Genomic DNA, 18,672 nt, shown 5'->3' on the forward strand with positions numbered 1-18,672 from the left:
CTTTCTGTTCCTCTAGCATCAGCTTTGCTGAGCTCCTACCCCGTGCTGTCACAGGACCCACAGTGGTACTATCTGATGACACAGATGATGAGAGAATCAAGTCCACAGATAAAATTATTCTCTATGAATACAGATGGTCCAACTGCTCCAATAGGAGCCTCTTATGGCAAAAGTGCAGTTGTCTGAAGGAGAAGTTGTCTGGGGGTCCTAGTAGACAGTAAATTATCCATGGCCCAGCAATGTGCCCTTGTTGCCAAAAAGGCCAATGGAATCCTGGGCTGCATAGGGAAGAGTGTGGCCAGTAGGTCGAAGGAGGTCATTCTCCCCCTCTACTCTGCACTGGTGAGGCCACAACTGGAATACAGTTTTGGGCTCCCCAGTTCATGAGGGACAGGGAACTGCTGGAGCGAGTCCAGCGAAGGGCAACTAAGATGATTAAGGGATTGGAGCATCTGCCTTATGAGGAAAGGCTGAGAGAGCTGGGACTCTTTAGCCTGGAGAAGAGAATGCTTACAGGTATCTAAAGGGTGGGCTGAAGGAGGATGGAGCCAGGCTCTTTTCAATGGTTCCCAGTGACAGGACGAGGGGCAATGGGCACAAGTTAGTACACAGGAAGTTCCGTTCAAATACACGGAAACAGTTCTTTACGGTTCAGGTGACAGAGCACTGGCACAGGCTGCCCAGGGAGGTTGTGGAGTCCCCTTCTCTGGAGATTTTCAAGACCCGCCTGGATGCAGTCCTGAGGAATGTGCTCTGGGCAATCCTGCTTTAGCAGGGGAGTTGGACTAGATGATCTCTAGAGGTCCCTTCCAACTCTGAAACTCCATGATTCCGTGATTGTTACCTGAGGGCTGCAGAGACAAACCCCGGCACAAGCCCAGCAGCTGCTCTTTTCTAAATCGTTGGCATTGGAGAACTGAGGATGATCTTTGAGCTCCACAAAAATCCATTTGACATCCAGTTCAGTCTCTGGGTCTCCTTAGAAACAGTTCATAGGTTTGTCGAGTTTTAAACCAGATTTTTCTGGCCATAATAAGGGCATAGAATTTGGATCTGATACTTTCACATTAGGTGGGTACACCATCTAACCACTTGGCACTGAGCTTCCAACATCAACTGTCAAATGTAGTTTGAAGTGTTAGGGATGACTGGTGGAAAGGAGTCTGCTGGGGAGGTAGGACAACAATGAAACAACATCTTGAAAGACCAAAGAAAGTTTTACATAGATTTAGATTTTTGTGTTACCACAAAATCACATTTTTCTCAAGACCCTTTTTGTTGCCAGGTGGATTTGGACCTGCCTTTTAGGTAAGCCCTTTTTGGAACTGTCCCGTCCACAGCCCGTAGTAGATTTAAGGGAAAGGCTGCACAAATGCTTGGTGGCACCTGTCATGCAGCTTGCAGAGTGAGTCAAATCAAGGGTTCTCTTTTTGGTGACCCTTGGCAGCATGTTTCCCTATAGAACTGGTCACAGGGGCTGTGAGGCTGCTGCACCAAACCTGGTTAACGCGTTGGTTGATCGTTACAAGACAGAAGCAGCAGAAAAAGTGGATACTGAAGCTGCGAGAGCAGTTTTTAAGTCTGTTCAGAGTGGGTGACTGCAGTCATGTCTGTACCAAAGGGCTGGGATGGCTGAGACACGCAAGGGAACGTGAGGACGGCGTCTGGCTGTTGGCAGACTCCAGTCCCATGAACAGAGTCAGGTGCACGAAATATCTCCGGGACTCACAGCTCATGCATGACCAGTTGTCCTCTTCTGCACCAGTCACTGTTTCTTGTATGTTGGTGCTTTTTCATTTTTATTTTTTGAATCTCTATTTTCGCCCTCTAAATTCAACTTCTTAGCAAAAAAGATTTTTGGGGGGAGAAAACTGCAAATTATTTTTTTTTTTTTAATGCTGCAAATATCCGTGCAGAGTGTTTGACTATTCCAGAATGTCTTAAAGAAAAGAAAACGGAAACAGAAAAAAAAGGAAGGTTAGAGAAGCCAGTCCTTGGCATGTTGGTTTCAGCTTTGACAAATTGACATCTTCTGCCTAAGAAAAGATGTGCCAGAAACCTCTCGGCCGGCTTTATTGCGCTCTCCATGGGCCACAGCTCTCTGCCGGTCCCCAGCAGGCAGTGGCCTGCAAGGTTTGGTCTCTGGTTGGCTCACACCCGAAGGGCTGTTAACAACAGTTCAAATGGCCTATGTTTCCATGAGAAAGAAATTGAGACAAAGAGAAAAAAAAAACAAAGTTTCTTTTATAGCAGGTTGTATCAAATATGCAATACCACTGCTTTGGCACTCAGACAATCCACAAAAAACATCAGAAAAAATGCAAATGGAAACAGTTAGTAGCTCATCCCCCCACCTTAGTGTTTTTCTCAGGTTAGAAGAAAAATTCTAATAGTTTTTTGTATTCTTGTTCATAAGGTTGGGAGAAAGGCAGGTTCTGTCAATTCACAGGCTGTGGGGTACTCTGTGGGTCTCTAAATCAGGAAACAGATTTCCTTTTCAGGAGTTTTCAAACGCTGTATGTTCCTTTTCCCCTGAGCAAATAAACTTTCTTCTTTTTTTCAAGGTGTGAGATGGGGTTACATTTGAGTATTTGGCAGATGGAAAGTAGTTCATTTCACAGAGGCTTGGGGTACCTCCTTTGGAAGGGAATAACCAGCTCCGGAAGGTCATCACCTCTTGGGACTTCTGTTCATTCCTCCCTGTTGCCCACCTCCCCAGCTGTCTCTCTGGGGCTGGATTGATGGAGAAGTTATCCTAGGATGGGATGGCAGGGGAACACAGGTCTGTAGGAGGTTGGTGTTGCACACACACAAGATTTCACGCAGACACCAGGCACCACCTCCTTTGCTCCATAGCCTTCCATTCATTTGAAGGGGGAGCATTCAGTTTTAAAGTGGAGATAGAGCTAATTGCCAGTTTGTTACTCATGGCGAGTTCTGTAGCCTTGGAGCTAGGAAGCAGGCAGGTACCACAGCTAGGAGATGGTCTTTGGACAACAAGTTGCCCATGAGCCACCCATGTGTCCTTGTGGCCAAGAAGGCCAATGGTCTCCTGGGGTGCATTGCAAATAGCGTGGCCAACAGGTTGAGGGATGTCATCCTCCCCCTTTACTCTGCCCTGGTGAGGCCACATCCTGAGCACTGTGTCCAGTTCTGGGCTCCCCAGTTCAAGAAGGACAGGGAACTGCTGGAGAGAGTCCAGTGGAGGCTATGAAGATGATTAAGGGAATGGAGCATCTCTGTGACGAGGAAGGGCTGAGACCCCTGGGGCTGTTCAGCTTGGAGAAGAGAAGGCTGAGAGGGGATCTCATCAATGCTTATCAATACCTGAAGGGTGGGTGGCAAGAGGATGGGGCCAGACTCTTTTCAGTGGTGCCTAGGACAAGGGGCAATGGGCACAAACTGGAACACGGGAAATTCCATCTCAACATGAGGAAAAACTTCTTTCCTTTGAGGGTGGCAGAGCACTGGCACAGGCTGCCCAGAGAGGCTGTGGAGTCTTCTTCTCTGGAGGTATTCAAAACCCACCTGGACGTGTTCCTGTCCAACCTGCTCTGGGTGACCCTGCTTTGGCCGGGGGGTTGGACTTCATGATCTCCAGAGGTCCCTTCTGACCCCCACCATTCTGTGATTCTGTCTGAGGGTGCAGCCAGGCTCTGCCCTCTGCAGCTGATGTTGGATGGAAGCTTCCTATGATGAAGATCTTTCCACCTTGGGTAAAAACCCCCACATACAGGTGAATAATCTCTCATCTCCCATTGTGCGGATGTGTTGGAAGATGAATCCTGCTACCAGCAGGGCCAGCAGACAGGGCTGTGCCATTCCAGTAACAGCATCTTCCCAAATTTCTCCTTGTGAGAAATCTCCTGGTCTCTTCCTGGAATATTTTGGCTGCGAGACTCTCGGTGCCGGCTCTCTTCCAAGGTTGAAAGACGTGCTGTCCTTGAGGGTTGGCTGTTTGAAACACCCACACAAACGAACTTTTCTTGAAAACAAGATTTATTAAAAATAGGAGGAAAATCAGATCAAAGATCACGATGTGCTCAGCTCAGAGGGACAGATAATCTGTATCCTGGAATATTAAAACTCTGGTAGAAGAAACTTCAAGTCCATTGCAAGTCTTTGTAACGAATCTGTCAAATCAGAGGGTGCCATCTGACTAGCAATTAACAGATTCTTTAGCATCTGTATTTAAAGCAGTGGAAGATTATTGGAACAAATGAATTAGTCTCTACTCAACAGTATGCAAAGTTTCAGAACAAACTCTGAAGGACAAAATAAGTAAAGAATTGTACGTAAATGTATCAAATGTAATAAGAATTTGCTAAAGACGGATCAGGTCTATTTGATACTTTGCACTGTGAAGGTAACTTAAGTTTTAGAGGAAATACAGCAGCTCTCATTGAGGTGGGCTGTAGTAGGGCTGCAGAGATGGTGCCACACAGGGATGTGTTAGGGAAGCTGCAGAAGTTGGATGTTGCTAGCGGAACTCCCGAGGAACAGTCATGGGCCAGTCTTACTTTAGACATGACTTTGGCTTAAAAAAATGAGTGTTAATGGCTTTGCACTGATACATTATTAAAAGAGGTGTCGTCGATAGAGAAGAAGATCAAAATGTAATACAGGAAGACTGGAGCATCATGTGGGTTTGGAGTTGTTGAAATGGGATGCAGTTTAACAGAACAGTGCAAGGACACGTCCTTAGGACTAATAACAAAGAGAAAAAGAGCTGCTTCAGGTAGAAGACATTCCTGCGATGAAAACAGCAGGTATGAACTAGAAGTGGAAATTTTTTTGGCTATCTGAGCAGTGAAGGTCCAGCACAGCCTCCCTGAGGTGTGGTCACAAAGCCCATTGCAGGGGGTTGGAACTAGATGATCTTTAATATCCCTTCCAACTCTAACCATTCTATGATTCTATGGCTAGATGGGAGTCCTGCCATTCAGAGGGACACGGACAGGCTGGAGAATTGGTCTGGCAGGAACTTCATATATCCAATAAAAAGAAAAGTCAAATCCAGCACGTGAGGAGGAATAACCCCATGCACCAATATGCTCTGGGGACCAACTGCCTGGAAAGCAGATTTGCAGGAAAAGGACTTGGGGGTTCTGGTGCGCAAGAAGCTGAACGTGAGCCAGTAAATGCGCCCTTGCAGCAAAGAATGTCACCAGTATCCTGGGTTGCATTAGGAAGAGCACTGCTGGCAGGTCAGGGAGGTGGTCCTTCACTCTGCTCAGCTCTTGTGAGAGACATCTGGCATGCTGGGTCCAGTGCTGAGGATTGTTCAGCCTCAAGAAGAGACGACTTGGGGATTTTATCAATCATCAACACTTGATGGTAGGGAGTAAAGACTAGACTCTTCTCAGTGGTGTCTAGTGGCAGGAGAAGGGGAGATGGGGACAACTTGAAATAGGGGAGATTCTATTTAAATGTAAGTACAATCTTTTTTACTGTGTGGGTGCTCAAACACTGGAAGAAGTTGCCCAGAGTTTGTGGAGTCTCCATCCTTGGAGAAATCCAAAACCCAGCTGAGGTTGTGGGCAACCTGCTCTACCTGACCCTGCTTTGAGCTTAGAAAATCCCAAGAGGTGTCTCCAACATCAGTAATTCTGTCATCTCTGCTTTCCCACTGTCAAGTTAGCCATGAATATGGTTTCTCTGACGTATGTAGTCTCCCTTGTGTAGGGAGGAAAGAGCTTTGCACGTCGGGGAGCACTAAGCTATGAGATAGCATAAACTGTGTCTGCTCAGTTTCCCTCTCTGGGCCCACTTGAAAGCTTTTTGCTAAAACAGTGACCGTCACAATCACAAAATGATGTTTATCATCAGCCTAATAGCAAAGAAACAGTGAAATTTGTTTCCATGTTTACAGATGCACGTCTGAATGAACTGATGCGGGGAAAAGCTCAGACATTAGATATTCCCAATTTAATTGTAGTCTTCATCCATTAGCCAAAATGTCACTTCCCTCTCTTTGTGATCAAGTTAATTTAATTCTTGAGCATCTTTCCATTTTCATAGGTTGTTGCTTCACTGAGTCGGGTTCATGTACTAAATTGAATCAAACAGTGAGCTCCTAGAGCAAAACTGTATGAGAGTCAGGCATTGGCAGAGCCCTTCTTATTGCATCGTGAATACAATGGAGCCTTTGTCTGTGCACTTCACAGCTAGTCCTAGCTACAAGAAAAAGAGATATATTGTCCTGTATGAGATATATTGCCCATTCAATAAGCATTTGGCACAAGCCTCTGTTTCAGTAGAGACGAGACTAATTTTCCTTCCAGCCACAGTATCTTTTCATTCCTAGATATATATATAAAATGAGAAATACCCCCTCTACCTCCAGTTCTCCTTCATGATTTTTGGACAGATACTCTGATGGAGAAAGATACTGGATTTCACACAGCTGTTTTCCTTCCTGCCTCATGTCACAACAGCCATTCCCAAGTTTTTCCAATTGCAAATCCACTTACAGAGCAACAAGTAATCCAAATATTAATCTGGGATGGAATTAAGTTTCTGTTGGGCTTTCAATAGCCGTGTAACTACTGCAATCCCCATTTTGTTGTGCAGCTGTCCTGGAAACCTCTGTCTCAGGACATCTTTTGGGTTAAAGCACAAACGTAATAAAGTCATCCTGAAAATAAAGCTTATTTTCCTCCATTTCTTGAGATGAACGAAGCAATTGTCCTTTGCTGTGCAGTTCACCTGCTCATCACTACCTGCCTTTACATCTTTGTATCTTATGAAGTGAAATTTGGCTCCAACATTGTCTTCAAAACTTTGGGGAGTTCAGTCAGTCCACATTTCCTGTAGATCATGCTGGTTTGCTCTCTGGCCTGGTGAATCCCAGCAGTTTCCCGTACCACTAATGGCTGCATTTGGGCTGAGGTCCAGATCTCAACTCTGGACTGTGGGGTTCAAGCAAAGGGTGAAGCACTGGATTGGTTGGAGAAGAGATGAGGACAAACTCAAATGCCTTCCAAAGCCTTAAATTGTGTCAGCTTCTGTATGAATACAAGTGGATCCATGTGGCGTCTGTTTTTCTGTTGTTGTATTGGATCCAAAGAAAGAAGAGGCCAGAGACAGACCTAAGCTAGCAGTTGCCGCTGCAGCAATGTTTTGATGTTCCTCTTCAGAAGAGGCAATATCATGCCATCATCTTTCCCCTGAATGCCCTCTGCTGTCTAACCATGGACTGCTGAGTGCAGCTGACCTTCTGTTTCTCCTGGGTCCTGCCAGCCTCTCATTAGACCCTCATCATGCTCTATGCACTCATTCGGTCCCCATTTCCTCTCTTCTTGTATTTCATCATAGAACCATAGAATGGTTTAGGTTGGAAAGGACCTTGAAGATCGTCGAGTTCCAATCCCCCTGTCATAGACAGGGACACGTCCCACCAGACCAGGTTGCCCAAGGCCACATCCAGCCTGGCCTTGAACACCTCCAGGGATGGGGCCTCAACAACCTCTCTGGGCAACCTGTTCCAGTGCCTCACCACCCTCAAAGTGAAAAATTTCTTCCTAATGTTTAATCTAAACCTGCCCTCTTCCAGTGTGAAGCCATTCCCCCTCATCCTATCACTACATGCCCTTGTAAAAAGTCCCTCCCCAGCTCTCCTGTAGGCCCCCTTTAGGTACTGGAAGACTGCAGTAAGATCTCTCCAGAGCCTTCTCTTCTCCAGGCTGAACAACCCCAACTCTTTCAGCCTCTCCTTATAGAAGAGGTGCTCCAACCCTCAGATCATCTTCGTAGCCCTCCTCTGGACCCCCTCCAAAAGGTCCATGTCCTTCTTATGTTGGGGACTCCAGAGCTGGACGCTGTACTCCAGGTGGGGTCTCACGAGAGTGGAGTAGAGGGGCAGAATCACCTCCTTTGACCTGCTCTGTCTTTGTACCTGAATTTTTTCTTCCTCTCTGCCAGCAACCTGAGGCAATATCCGCACTTGTCAGTTAAATGGTGCCAGGAGACATCTGGGGGCCTGGACCTCAGCTGTCTGTCCTGTCCCTTTGTCAGCACTGATTCTGCTCCTGGTGTCAGATGAAGAGGTCTGGATCTCTCCTTGACAGTTCAGGAGGGAGGACAGGCCAAGGAGCATTCCAATAGACACCTCATCCATTACCCATCATATTTTGGAGCATAAAACAGGTCAATGGTGTAGAAAGGGGCAACTGTGAATAAATCAGCCCAGGGATAGTCCTAGGCAAGTTTAATTTACTATTGTCAACTTTAAGGCATGTCTGTGCTAAAAGAACATGCAAAATATATTGTATTTAATTCCAAAAATAGTCTTAAAATCTATCAGATGCTTGCTGATATCCTGGAAGTGCTGTGAAGATTTCAGACCAGCCCTCTTTGGGTTTTGTCTTCTGTGCCCTTTCTCCGCTTGCATCTGCCTTCTGCATACCTTGACCAGGGAAAGGGTCGCAGAACAGCCTATTTTTGCTCAACTGCCAACAGAAGAGGGCTCGGTTCTTCTTTGGAGAAGGGACTGCAGCAGATGTGGATATGTACAAATCCTGAGAGCAGGGAAGTTGCTACAGCACAGCTTTAATATGGGGCCAGTGGTGGCCCAGCCAAGATTCTGAGTGCCCATAGAGGCGTAAAGTCCCCTCCAATGCTTGTACTGACTTGACTCAGCGTTGCCAGTACCTGTATAGGTAGAGCAGTGCTGTGTTGGTGAAATCACATTGCACATTGTGGAGGAGACTCATCCACAAACAGACGGCAGGAACAGATGCGTAGTTTTTAACACAGCAAAAGGCAGAGTGGTGCCATCATGTCCTTAGTGGCTGAGGTGGTGAGCAGAGAAGTGACACTCTTTGTAGATGACAGAGCTATGTAGTTTGGCCGTGCCCAAGTAAGATGATGGGGAACATCATAGGGCCAGCAACACACGAGGAAGAGACTGCATGTTCAGAGGTGAGACTGAAGGACAACAAATTAATTGCACTTGCTGTTAGGTGCTGTAACCCTCCCCCAGATTGTGTGTGGAGAGGCTCGGTGGGGGTTAAGGGCTTCAGGGAGGGCTCAGATAGTGCTGACTCTGCAAGGATCAAACGTGTTCTTCCTTGTCCAGTGTGACCACGGAGTGAGGTCTGAAAAAGCCTCAGGGTGCTACTGCTGAAATCCAAGCACTTCACCTAGGTGAGAATGGGACGCAGCCTCACTGCCTGCCCAGTGGGGCACCTTGGTCAGTTGGCTGCCATAATTTCTCGGCTAAGGCAAAGCACATGCCAGAGACAGGGTAAAACTTCCCTGGTGCTCCCAGAGCTCTGGGACTGCCTGTCTCCACATTGAGCAACAGCAAACTTGTGGCTGGGAAATAGCTTGGTCTCATAGATGTGTGAGCTGGTGGTGGTGGTGGGGTCTGTGCTTGTCTGTTTTGGTCTCTGAGTCCTGTAGTGGCATTCACATGGCCACAGGGCTGGCTTTGGAAGGATGGAGCCGTTCCTGGGGGCGTGTGTCATCTTCTCATGTGATGAAACCTCACACTACCATTGATGGGAAGCATGGCCAAGGGAAGAGACTCTCTGCAGTGCCCTTTCCCTGTCCTTTTTTATATCCCAACACGATGTGGTGAGTATTAAAGCATTGGCTGTCTCTGCAAGTAAAAGCAGTGCCTAGCTCCTGAGAGCACCTTGCGAAAGAATGAGACTTTGCAAAAACAACTAATTCTTGTTGCTCCAAAAGGCGATTTGTGGTAAGGCGTGAAGGAGAGTGCCGCTTTCAGAAATGTGAAGGGTCTCCAGTTGCTATCAGCAAAGGGAGCACATTGTGGGGTGTGTGTGCTGGTTTTTATATATGTGGTGCTATTTCTGATGGTTACCGTAGCAACGCTTGCATCCTGTGATATACGTTCTGCCTTGTGAAGTACAAACACACAGAGGTGCTTGGAAGTGAATTCCCAAAGAAGAGCCTCTGGTGCTGCCACGTTCCTGCACGTGCGCCCCAGCCCAGCTCTTGCTGCAGACCCCCATCCTCATCACTCGTACTCCCGAACGCAAAGTGGGGACGCAACACGGGTCAAGGTGCTGTGGGAATGGGCACGGTGCATGGGAAGGTGTTTCAGATTTCTTTTTTGCCTTCTTTTCAGCAGTTTGCTTTTTAGCAGGACTCGGCCCCCACCCTCCATTCATAAAGCAAGGTAATGAATTTGAAACCATTTCTGCCTGTAGCACAGACCTAGACACGAGCTGTGAGAAAGCAGAGATGCCGGGGCACTGTCTTTGACGCTTGCACAGACTTCAAAATCTGGCTACGAAGAAAAAGCAATGAATTGCCTTGCTGTGTCCTGGGAAAGTGTCTTCAGAGGGTCTTACAGAATTAGGAGGACATAAAACGGGTGCAGTGTAACTGTGCCATGGGGTTTAGGGAGATAGCATTGGGAGCACGTGAAGCCCTGAGCCAAAGGAAGGTGGACAGGCTGGATGAGACCTAGAGGTAGCCCATGAAATTGGTGGGAAGCAGGTTTCAAAACAATCAAGAGGAGGCGGTTCTTCAATGAGCACGTAGCTCAGCGGTCACGGGTGCTAGTGCAGCATAGTCTGTGTTATGTCATTATTGATAATTGACATAACATTCGAGTATTATGACCACATATGTTATCATTAGTCGCGTTCTGTCAAGTTGTGGTATCTGAATGCTGAGAATTAATTTGCAAAGTTTCCTTCAAACGCGTGAATCCCCTCCACACCCCCTCCATCTGTTTTTTGCAGACATTCATTTGATCAAGTCATGAATTCTTAGTACCAACCCAAGTTTTGTTCCATATATTCCTTTTCTCCATCCCTTCTGTCCGAAAAAAATAGTATATAAATGCACTAAATTATCATTAGATTAGAAATATTCCCTACATCAGCTGTTATAAGGCAGTGATACTGACAAATAATGATCGTTGGTGTCATGTCAACACAAGCAACAGCAATTATTTTCCGGCCATCTTATAACACCACAAAAGCAGATGTAGGAAGAAACTACCAATTAAAGATGAAAATACGTAAGGTCAGGTGTGTAGTCTATGATTAAACTGATACTTAATGCACAATTTTTCTTTTGCTATTCTGTTGAGCTCTTTCCCTGCATTACTGACTCTCTGGGGCTGTATGAAACACTTTGGTTACAGGTTTCAGTCCACTCCTACTTTATTATTGGGCTTGTCTTTTTAGAGTGAGTTGGTTGCCTGGACCCTGGGAATCACCTCGTCTCTTGAAATCCTAAATGCATCAGGCAAGCACTGGTGCATTAGCAGTCAGGTATAATTGCATTTTGTCCGCTGCTCTTCACACGGTCATTGTTTACGACAGAGCAGCTCTTCCCCAGAACGTGATTCCTTTGCTCAAGTGTCTCCTCCTTGTCTCCCCCCACCCCCAAACTTCATTTCATCCATGTAATGTGAGCACAACCCTAAATCCTTTCAGGGAAGGAGACTGAATTTATGCAGTTCTAAATAAGAAATGTTGTTCCCAGCTGTGTGAATCAGATTTGGGGCAACAGGACTGGAGGGTGCAAGGTGTCCATGGCTTCCCCAAACAATAATTCTCTTGACTCATGTTTCTGAAGCAGCTGCCATCTCAGAGATGGAGGTTTGACCTCTGGCAGGAGCCGTCTAGTGATTCATTTGACTTAAAGCATCAAGACAGCCCCATAACATCTTGTGCAGAAGAGGGAAATGTTGAAGTTACCAAGCAGCAGAAAAGGTGGTGTTTACATCTAAGATACAGAGGTCTTGGGCAAGGAGACAGAAGCACAGGACCTTTTCCTGAGTTCTTGGTACCCTTTGCGCCCAGCCCCATAGAGGGTAAGAAAATGGAAATAGTTAAGTGCGCATTTTTTAAAGACATTACAGCCTTGAAAACACAGTTGCACTTCCTATGTCACTCTCAGGAGTGACATACATCACAGGAGAGTGATGTATCTCCTGTATTACGTAGCGGTGCTTCCGAAAGCACCACTCATCCCCTTTAACTTCGGGTGCCTGCAACAGAAACAGCTCCGTCTGGCCCAGCCACTGCTGCCCCCTTTTCCAGGCCAGGGTCGGAGGTGGGCACTTTCACCAGAGCGATCCATTGGATGTGCTGCATGCATCTGCTTTAGGATAAGATGACCTACCTTCTCCATGACTCCCTGGTGGGATGACTAGTTCAGCCGTAGACATCTGTGCTCAGACATGCCTATGGACTGTACTGGTGGAAACTGGTACAGATCCAGAGGTATGAAGCCGTTGAGACGGCAACTTGCACTGACGTCGTGCCTGTGCAACCAAGAGCAGACTAGAGCTCTTGCTTTGTGACACTGGAGAGGGGAGGTACTCTCAGAAGGAGGTAAGCATGCCTGCCAGTCCAGCTGTTTATAGAGGCTGGGTGGCAGAGCCAAGACTCAGGTCTGTCACCACTGATGAGTTGTATTCCTCAGGGGTTGGGACTGGGACCTGTGCTATTCAACATCTTTGTCGGCGACATGGACAGTGGGATCAAGTGCACACTCAGCAAGTTTGCTGATGACACCAAGCAGTGTGGTGCAGTCGACATGCTGGAGGGGAGGGACGCCATCCAGAGGGACCTGGACAGGCTGGAGAGGTGGGCCCAAGCCAACCTCATGAAGTTCAACAAGGCCAAGTGCAAGGTCCTGCACATGGTCAGGGCAATCCCAAGCACAAATCCAGGCTGGGCGGGGAATGGATTGAAAGCAGCCCTGAGGAGGACTTGGGGGTGCTGATTGAGGAGAAGCTCAACATGAGCCAGCAATGTGCGATCACAGCCCCGAAGGCCAGCCGTATCCTGGGCTGCATCAGAAGTGTGGCCACCAGGGTGAGGAGGGGATTCTAAAGACAGTTTAATAGAACTGGGTCAGAAAAGGAAAAATAACACCAATAATAACAACAATAACAACAATAATAATAACGACATGGGTCACGCTCACCGCCTGGTGAATGGGCGCCATCCCCAGCAGTGATCGCAGATTGTCTCCCCTGGCTAGCCCCCATTTATACACTAAGCATGAAGTCCAGGGTATGGAATATGTCATTGGCCATTCCATCATTCTGTCTGGAAGCTGAAAAAAAAAAAAAAAAAAGTCCTTGAATAATGTAAACATTGCTTAGCAACAACTGAAACCTATAGATATCATTGACATTCCTTTCACAGCAATCTCTAGAAAGAGAAATTAATTCTTTCCCAGCTGAAACGAGGACAGGACCTCAGCTTTCCCTTTGGTACAACTGTCCATCCTCTACTCCAGTCCTGGCTGGAGTCTCTCCATAAGTAGCTCATGAGAAGCACCTGAAACCTCCAACAGAAAAGCCAGATGGAGGTTTCTGTGTTCTCACGAGGGAGCTCCCATGATGTTCCCGTGTGCCGTCCCTCTGTAAAGGCACCGTGCTGGGGCAGCCCAAAGCACTGCCGGCCCTGCTCCCTCCGGCGAGGGGCACCTCCAGCCTCCCGGGGGAAGGAGCACAGAGACGTTTCCCTCCGTGGATCTAAGCTCAGTTTCGTTCTGTGATTCTCTCATCTTCCACAGCCTCCCTGAGCCACTGAGTTCACAGTTTAGTTATGCGTCATATGAAAATGGACTTCCGCTTGTTCTTTTTAAACTTGCAGCCTGCTCGGTTCATCCCACCATTCTTGTTCTTCACTCAGCCCCTCCACCCCCATCTCCCCACTCTCCAGACTGGGGAGTCCATATATAGTGTCTCCCTGTGTGGAAGCTCTATTCTTCTGAGGACAGAGAAGTGAGAACTGGGTATTGCATTCAAGATGAAGGCCCACCATGGCTTTATGGAGTGGCATAATGATGTTTACAGCTTTACGCTCTGTCCCTTTGCTGACATTTGATTCCTTTCACATTGTGAAGCATTGAACTGTTATTTGCAGGAAATAACCGTAAGGACCCCAAGATCTCTTCCCTGAGTGGTAATAGCTAATTGTGAACCCATCATTGTTTATATCTGTAGCTAGAGTTGGGTTTCGGTGTGCATCACTTTGCATCTATCAACGCCGAATTTCTGCTGCCATATCATGGTGCCAGTCACTTAGGACAATGGCATCCTTTTGCAGTTCTTTACCACCAGGTTTTATTTGCAGTACTTGAAGTCACTTGATGATGACTAATTTTGTCAGCTCACTAATCATTTGCTCCTTCAGGTGGTTTTTGAATATGGTGAGCAGCTCAAACTCCATCAGTAGCTTCCCACCTTGTTTGCTGCGCCTAAACCGGTTGGTAGCCTATGTCACCTTCCCTCTGATATATAATAATACTGAAATTGATAATAATATTGAAACTGCAAGAACACCGATAACTGAAAGATAAATAGCTGATACCTATTAAACTCCGTGCATGGAGATAATCTGGTGCCCTGGAGGCAACTCCCACACCGGCCAGGGCGATGTCTGAGGCCGGGGTGGTGAGGTGCCCGCTGGAGCTCGCCTTTCTAGCAACCGCGGAAGGAGTTTATGGTGACGAGCTCCGATTTGGATATCCCCCTGTTAGCTATCTAAAACGGATTGGGAATTTTAGATTCCTGTGTTTTCTCTGACTTCTGCTGTTTGTGTGTTAATTCGTGGTCCATTCGAGCCCCTGCCGGTTTGCCTGCTGCGTGCCGAGGAGTAGCGCAGCACTTCCGTATCGGAGTTTCTTTAGGGTGGATACCATCTGGTCCTCGTAAATTGTTATTATTAGTTTATCAATTTTTCAGAAAAACTCTTCATCTGCTGCTTCAGTTTAAGTGTCTTTCCAATGATGAAGGGATGGGAGCATCTGTCATATGAGGAGAGGCTGAGAGGATGGGGGTTATTTCACCTCAAAAAACGATGGCTCAGAGGAGTGTATCGGTGTGTTTAAATTCCTCATGGCAGGGGGATGGAGCCAGACTCTCCATAGTGGTGCCCAGCGAAAGAGCAAGAGGCAACGGACACAAATTGAAATACAGGTTTCCCTTAAACATAATGTTTTATTTTATTTTACTTTATTTTACTTTAATTCTATTCTATTCTATTCTATTCTATTCTATTCTATTCTATTCTATTCTATTCTATTCTATTCTATTCTATTCTATTCTATTTTTTACCGTGAGAGTGGTTGAACACTGGCAGAGGTTGCCCAGATGGGTTGTGGCAGCTTCATCCTTGGAGATACCAAAAAACCCAGCTGGCTACAATGAGCACCCCGCTCTAGCTGACCCTGCTTTGAGCAGGAGGGTTGGGTGGATGATCTCCAGAACTGGCTCCAGCCTCGGCATTTGAGTGACACCAGCAGGTAACACCGGCTGTAACAGTGAGACCCTCCCGAAGCTCTGCAGGGAATATTCCTGCAAATATGAGGTGGTTTGTGGTGGCCTGGCCTGTCTTGGGCACTCCCTGTACACCTTGATCATCTTGTAGTGTTATGGGCTCTCTGGTAGGTTTCTGGCTTCTGGAAAAGGTTTTATTATGAGTTTTTATGGACTTCAGAATATTGCTTCTTAAAACCCTTTTTGGCCTTACCATGACTGGATTTTGTGCTGTTTTCTGTTTTTTCTCATTTGGACACAATTTCCACTTTGTGAAGAATGTCATTTTACTCCTAATAGTCTCCATTACTCTGCTGTTTAACCACGAGATCTCCTCTCTGGTCCTTTTTATAGGTGATATATATTTATTCTAAACCTCTAATATGGTTCCTTTATGTAATTTCCTTGCCACCTCCAAGCAGTTTATCTTTTTGGCGGCTGCATTTAATTTAAGTTTAGCAAGTTCCTTGTCCTGGCTTCGGATGGAATAAATCACCTTCCAGAGTGCCTGTTAACACAGTCAGCTTGGATTGCACACCTAACTTTAAAATGAGGGTAGTTTTGGCCCACGAATCCCTGCTGTGTGGGACCTGCCCTGTTCCTAATATGAAAAAAAAAAAAAGCTTTTTTCTTGCCTGGAAACTACAACACTGTATAGGACTCTAGCTGGAAAATCAAGGCATGTCTTCATCTGTTTCAACATATCTTCATAATGCTGCTTAATTTTCTGACAGATATTTTGAATTAGTTGCATGAATAAATAAGCATTTTATGTTAAAGGTCTTTGTAAAACCACCTGCTTGATTTTTTTCCCAGTAACTGATATTGAGGGTCCTCACTGTTACTCTTTTTAAAAATGAACAAACATTTTCTTTTGAGCTTGGTAGATCTGGGGAAATAACTCTACTTCATCAGCCGTACATGACTCTAACAAGGAGGAGAGTATGGTCACCGAGAACCCAAACAACCCAATAGTGGCTTGCTTCATTGCTGAGGATTTGTATTGATTATTTTGAGTTTAAAAGTGTACTTGATGTGATAAAGTATCTGGGGCTGTGAATTACATACAGTGACTACAGGGGCAAGTACCAACTTGTAGATGGTACCCACCAGTGGCCTTGGTGGGTGCCATTCATTGGTGTGATGGATTCAGTGCCTGCCCAGTGCGGGTGTAAATGGGGGGTTATTGATGAAGCCTTCTCCCCTTTGTCCCTGCCAGAACATCCACCTGGTGGCCAAGTGGCTGAGTTCTCTGGAGAAGAAGCTGGAGGAGCACAGTGAGGGCAGCCACCAGGATTTCCGTGTCTTCATTAGCGCGGAGCCGGCACCCTCCCCTGACAGCCACATCATTCCCCAGGGCATCCTGGAGAACTCCATCAAAATCACCAACGAGGCCCCGACCGGCATGCACGCAAACCTGCACAAAGCCCTCGACAACTTCAGCCAGGTAGGAGCACAGCGGGGCTTGTGCCGGCGACCGGCCAACGGGTAGGCTCGGAGCCGCTGGAGCCCCATGGAGGGTGTGATGTGGGTGGGCACTGCCATTCCCAGGCAGCAGATATTCATGTCCCTTTGCATCATGTGGTCTCTGGATCAAACAACCCCCCCAACCCTTCTCTAGCAGCTGAGCACAGATCTCTCGATTCTATGATTCCGTTTTCTTCACCGAAAGGGTTGTCAAGCACTGGCACAGGCTGCCCAGGGAAGTGGTAGAGTCTCCATCCCTGGAGGTATTTAAAAGATGGGCAGACGTGGTGCTGAGGGACATGGGTTAGTGGTGGATTTGGGTAGTGTTGGGTTAATGGTCGATGGTCTTAAAGGTCCCTTCCAACCTAGAAAATTCTTTGACTCTGTGATTCTTTCCAAGCACTGTTTTTCCCAAGAGAGGACTACAGTAATCCTGAACGGCCTCTTCCTTGCAGAAGATCACAGGATACCAGACTTCTGCCCGGTTTAATCATTTTCTCACCAGAGTATGATCCTTAGAAAAGCTATTTCGCTACAGAATCGAACTTGTGAATGCAGCATTTGGGAGACTTTTGTCATGTTTCAACTTGATTTCTGTGTCTGTTTCACTCCTTTTTGGGCTGGTGAGTGACATATTGCATCTAACACCCAAAGATGCGGAGGGGCGAGCCGCCTAAACCCTGCTTGTTTGCCCTGCTCTTCCACTGGGGTTTGAGGTTCAGAACTGCTGATAACGGCCACATCCTACATCACTCTTCGGAGCAGCACGAGAGGACTTGGTGCTTTGTGCCCAGAGGCCGTTCAGCTCAAACCCTTGCTGCCATCAGAAGCATTGTAAATCCAAGCTGAAACGTCCCTGCAGGGAGGACTGGCTTTGCCAGACGAGGGTAAAGTAGGGCATCTTGAGAACGGATGGCCCGCAAGAAGAATAGCCGATGGCAGGTTGCTCCTTGCGTTTATCGCACGGTGACACAATAGACACACTCCTCTTACAGCAGCCGCCGTCCCCCTCTTCGCTGCTGGAACTGCAGCCCAGTCTCTTCTGCAGGGGACACAAAAGCAAAGCGGGTGGAAATGACGGGGAATATTCTTTTCTTAGTGCCGCGGAGGGTATGGATCAATGTTAGAGTCGTCGTAACGCGGTGATTAAACGAGCCTGCTTTGTGGCCTCGCTCGGCAGCCCCAGGCACCGCAGGGCAGGAAGGTACCCGCGGCTCCTGTGCCGGGGCACGCCTGGCTGGCATGTCGCTCTGCTCCTGCCCTGCTGACCCCCTTTTCCACGTGACACAAAAGGCGAAGGGCCAACGGCTCACATGTATGATGACAGCTTTCCTAGAGACACGGGCCACTGCGCTCTGCTGCCCTGAACACTCATTACCTTCATCCACACATGGCCGTTACCTTGGGACACCGAGCTCCCGCGGCGAGACCCTGGCTTTAAAACCAGGAGCAACCAGAAGGGCCTGAAGGTACTGTCACCCCTCGGACTGCCTTTTTGGCTCACTAGCCCTGAAGTTACTACGGCCTCTCCATTCCGATGATGACTGTGCCGGGAACACACAGTCCAAGCCTTGCGGGATGGCGTTCATTTCTCTCCGCCCAGCCTCTTGTTGTTTGGGACCCGGCAGGAGCAACCCCAGCCCATCGTGGACCCCAAGCCCTGGTCCACGGGGCAGAGAAGTGGGGGCAGCTCACAACTGTTTTTGCACTTAGATGTGGGTACGGGGGGAATCCGGCGCGCAGGAGGTGACACAGCCGAGCAGGAGAGGCACCGCGCGAGGATTAATGGGAGTAGTCAGGGAAGTTTATTCCATTTTTATCTACTGTCATTCATCATCTTGAACTCCATGAAACGTCCTGGAGAGCAAGGGAGGGGAGAACCTTCACCCCAAGTAACATTTTCATCCTGCCTCTGCTCATTTCAATCAGAGAGTAATTAG

General features: G+C 47.4%; 1 protein-coding gene across 1 annotated transcript in view; it reads left to right on the forward strand.

Annotated features, from left to right (window-relative positions):
* Window positions 1–18,672, forward strand: part of DNAH9 (dynein axonemal heavy chain 9) — a gene marked incomplete at both ends in the record, with an annotated part of 232,270 nt that overhangs the window by 189,830 nt on the left and 23,768 nt on the right. Inside the window, one exon of the mRNA XM_082492287.1 lies at window positions 16,485–16,712. Coding sequence (XP_082348413.1) covers window positions 16,485–16,712 — 228 coding nt within the window. The remainder of the gene's footprint in view (window positions 1–16,484; window positions 16,713–18,672) is intronic.

The sequence above is a fragment of the Vanellus vanellus genome (assembly GCF_965231255.1).
Source record: "Vanellus vanellus genome assembly, chromosome: 17".
Taxonomy (NCBI): Eukaryota; Metazoa; Chordata; class Aves; order Charadriiformes; family Charadriidae; genus Vanellus; species Vanellus vanellus.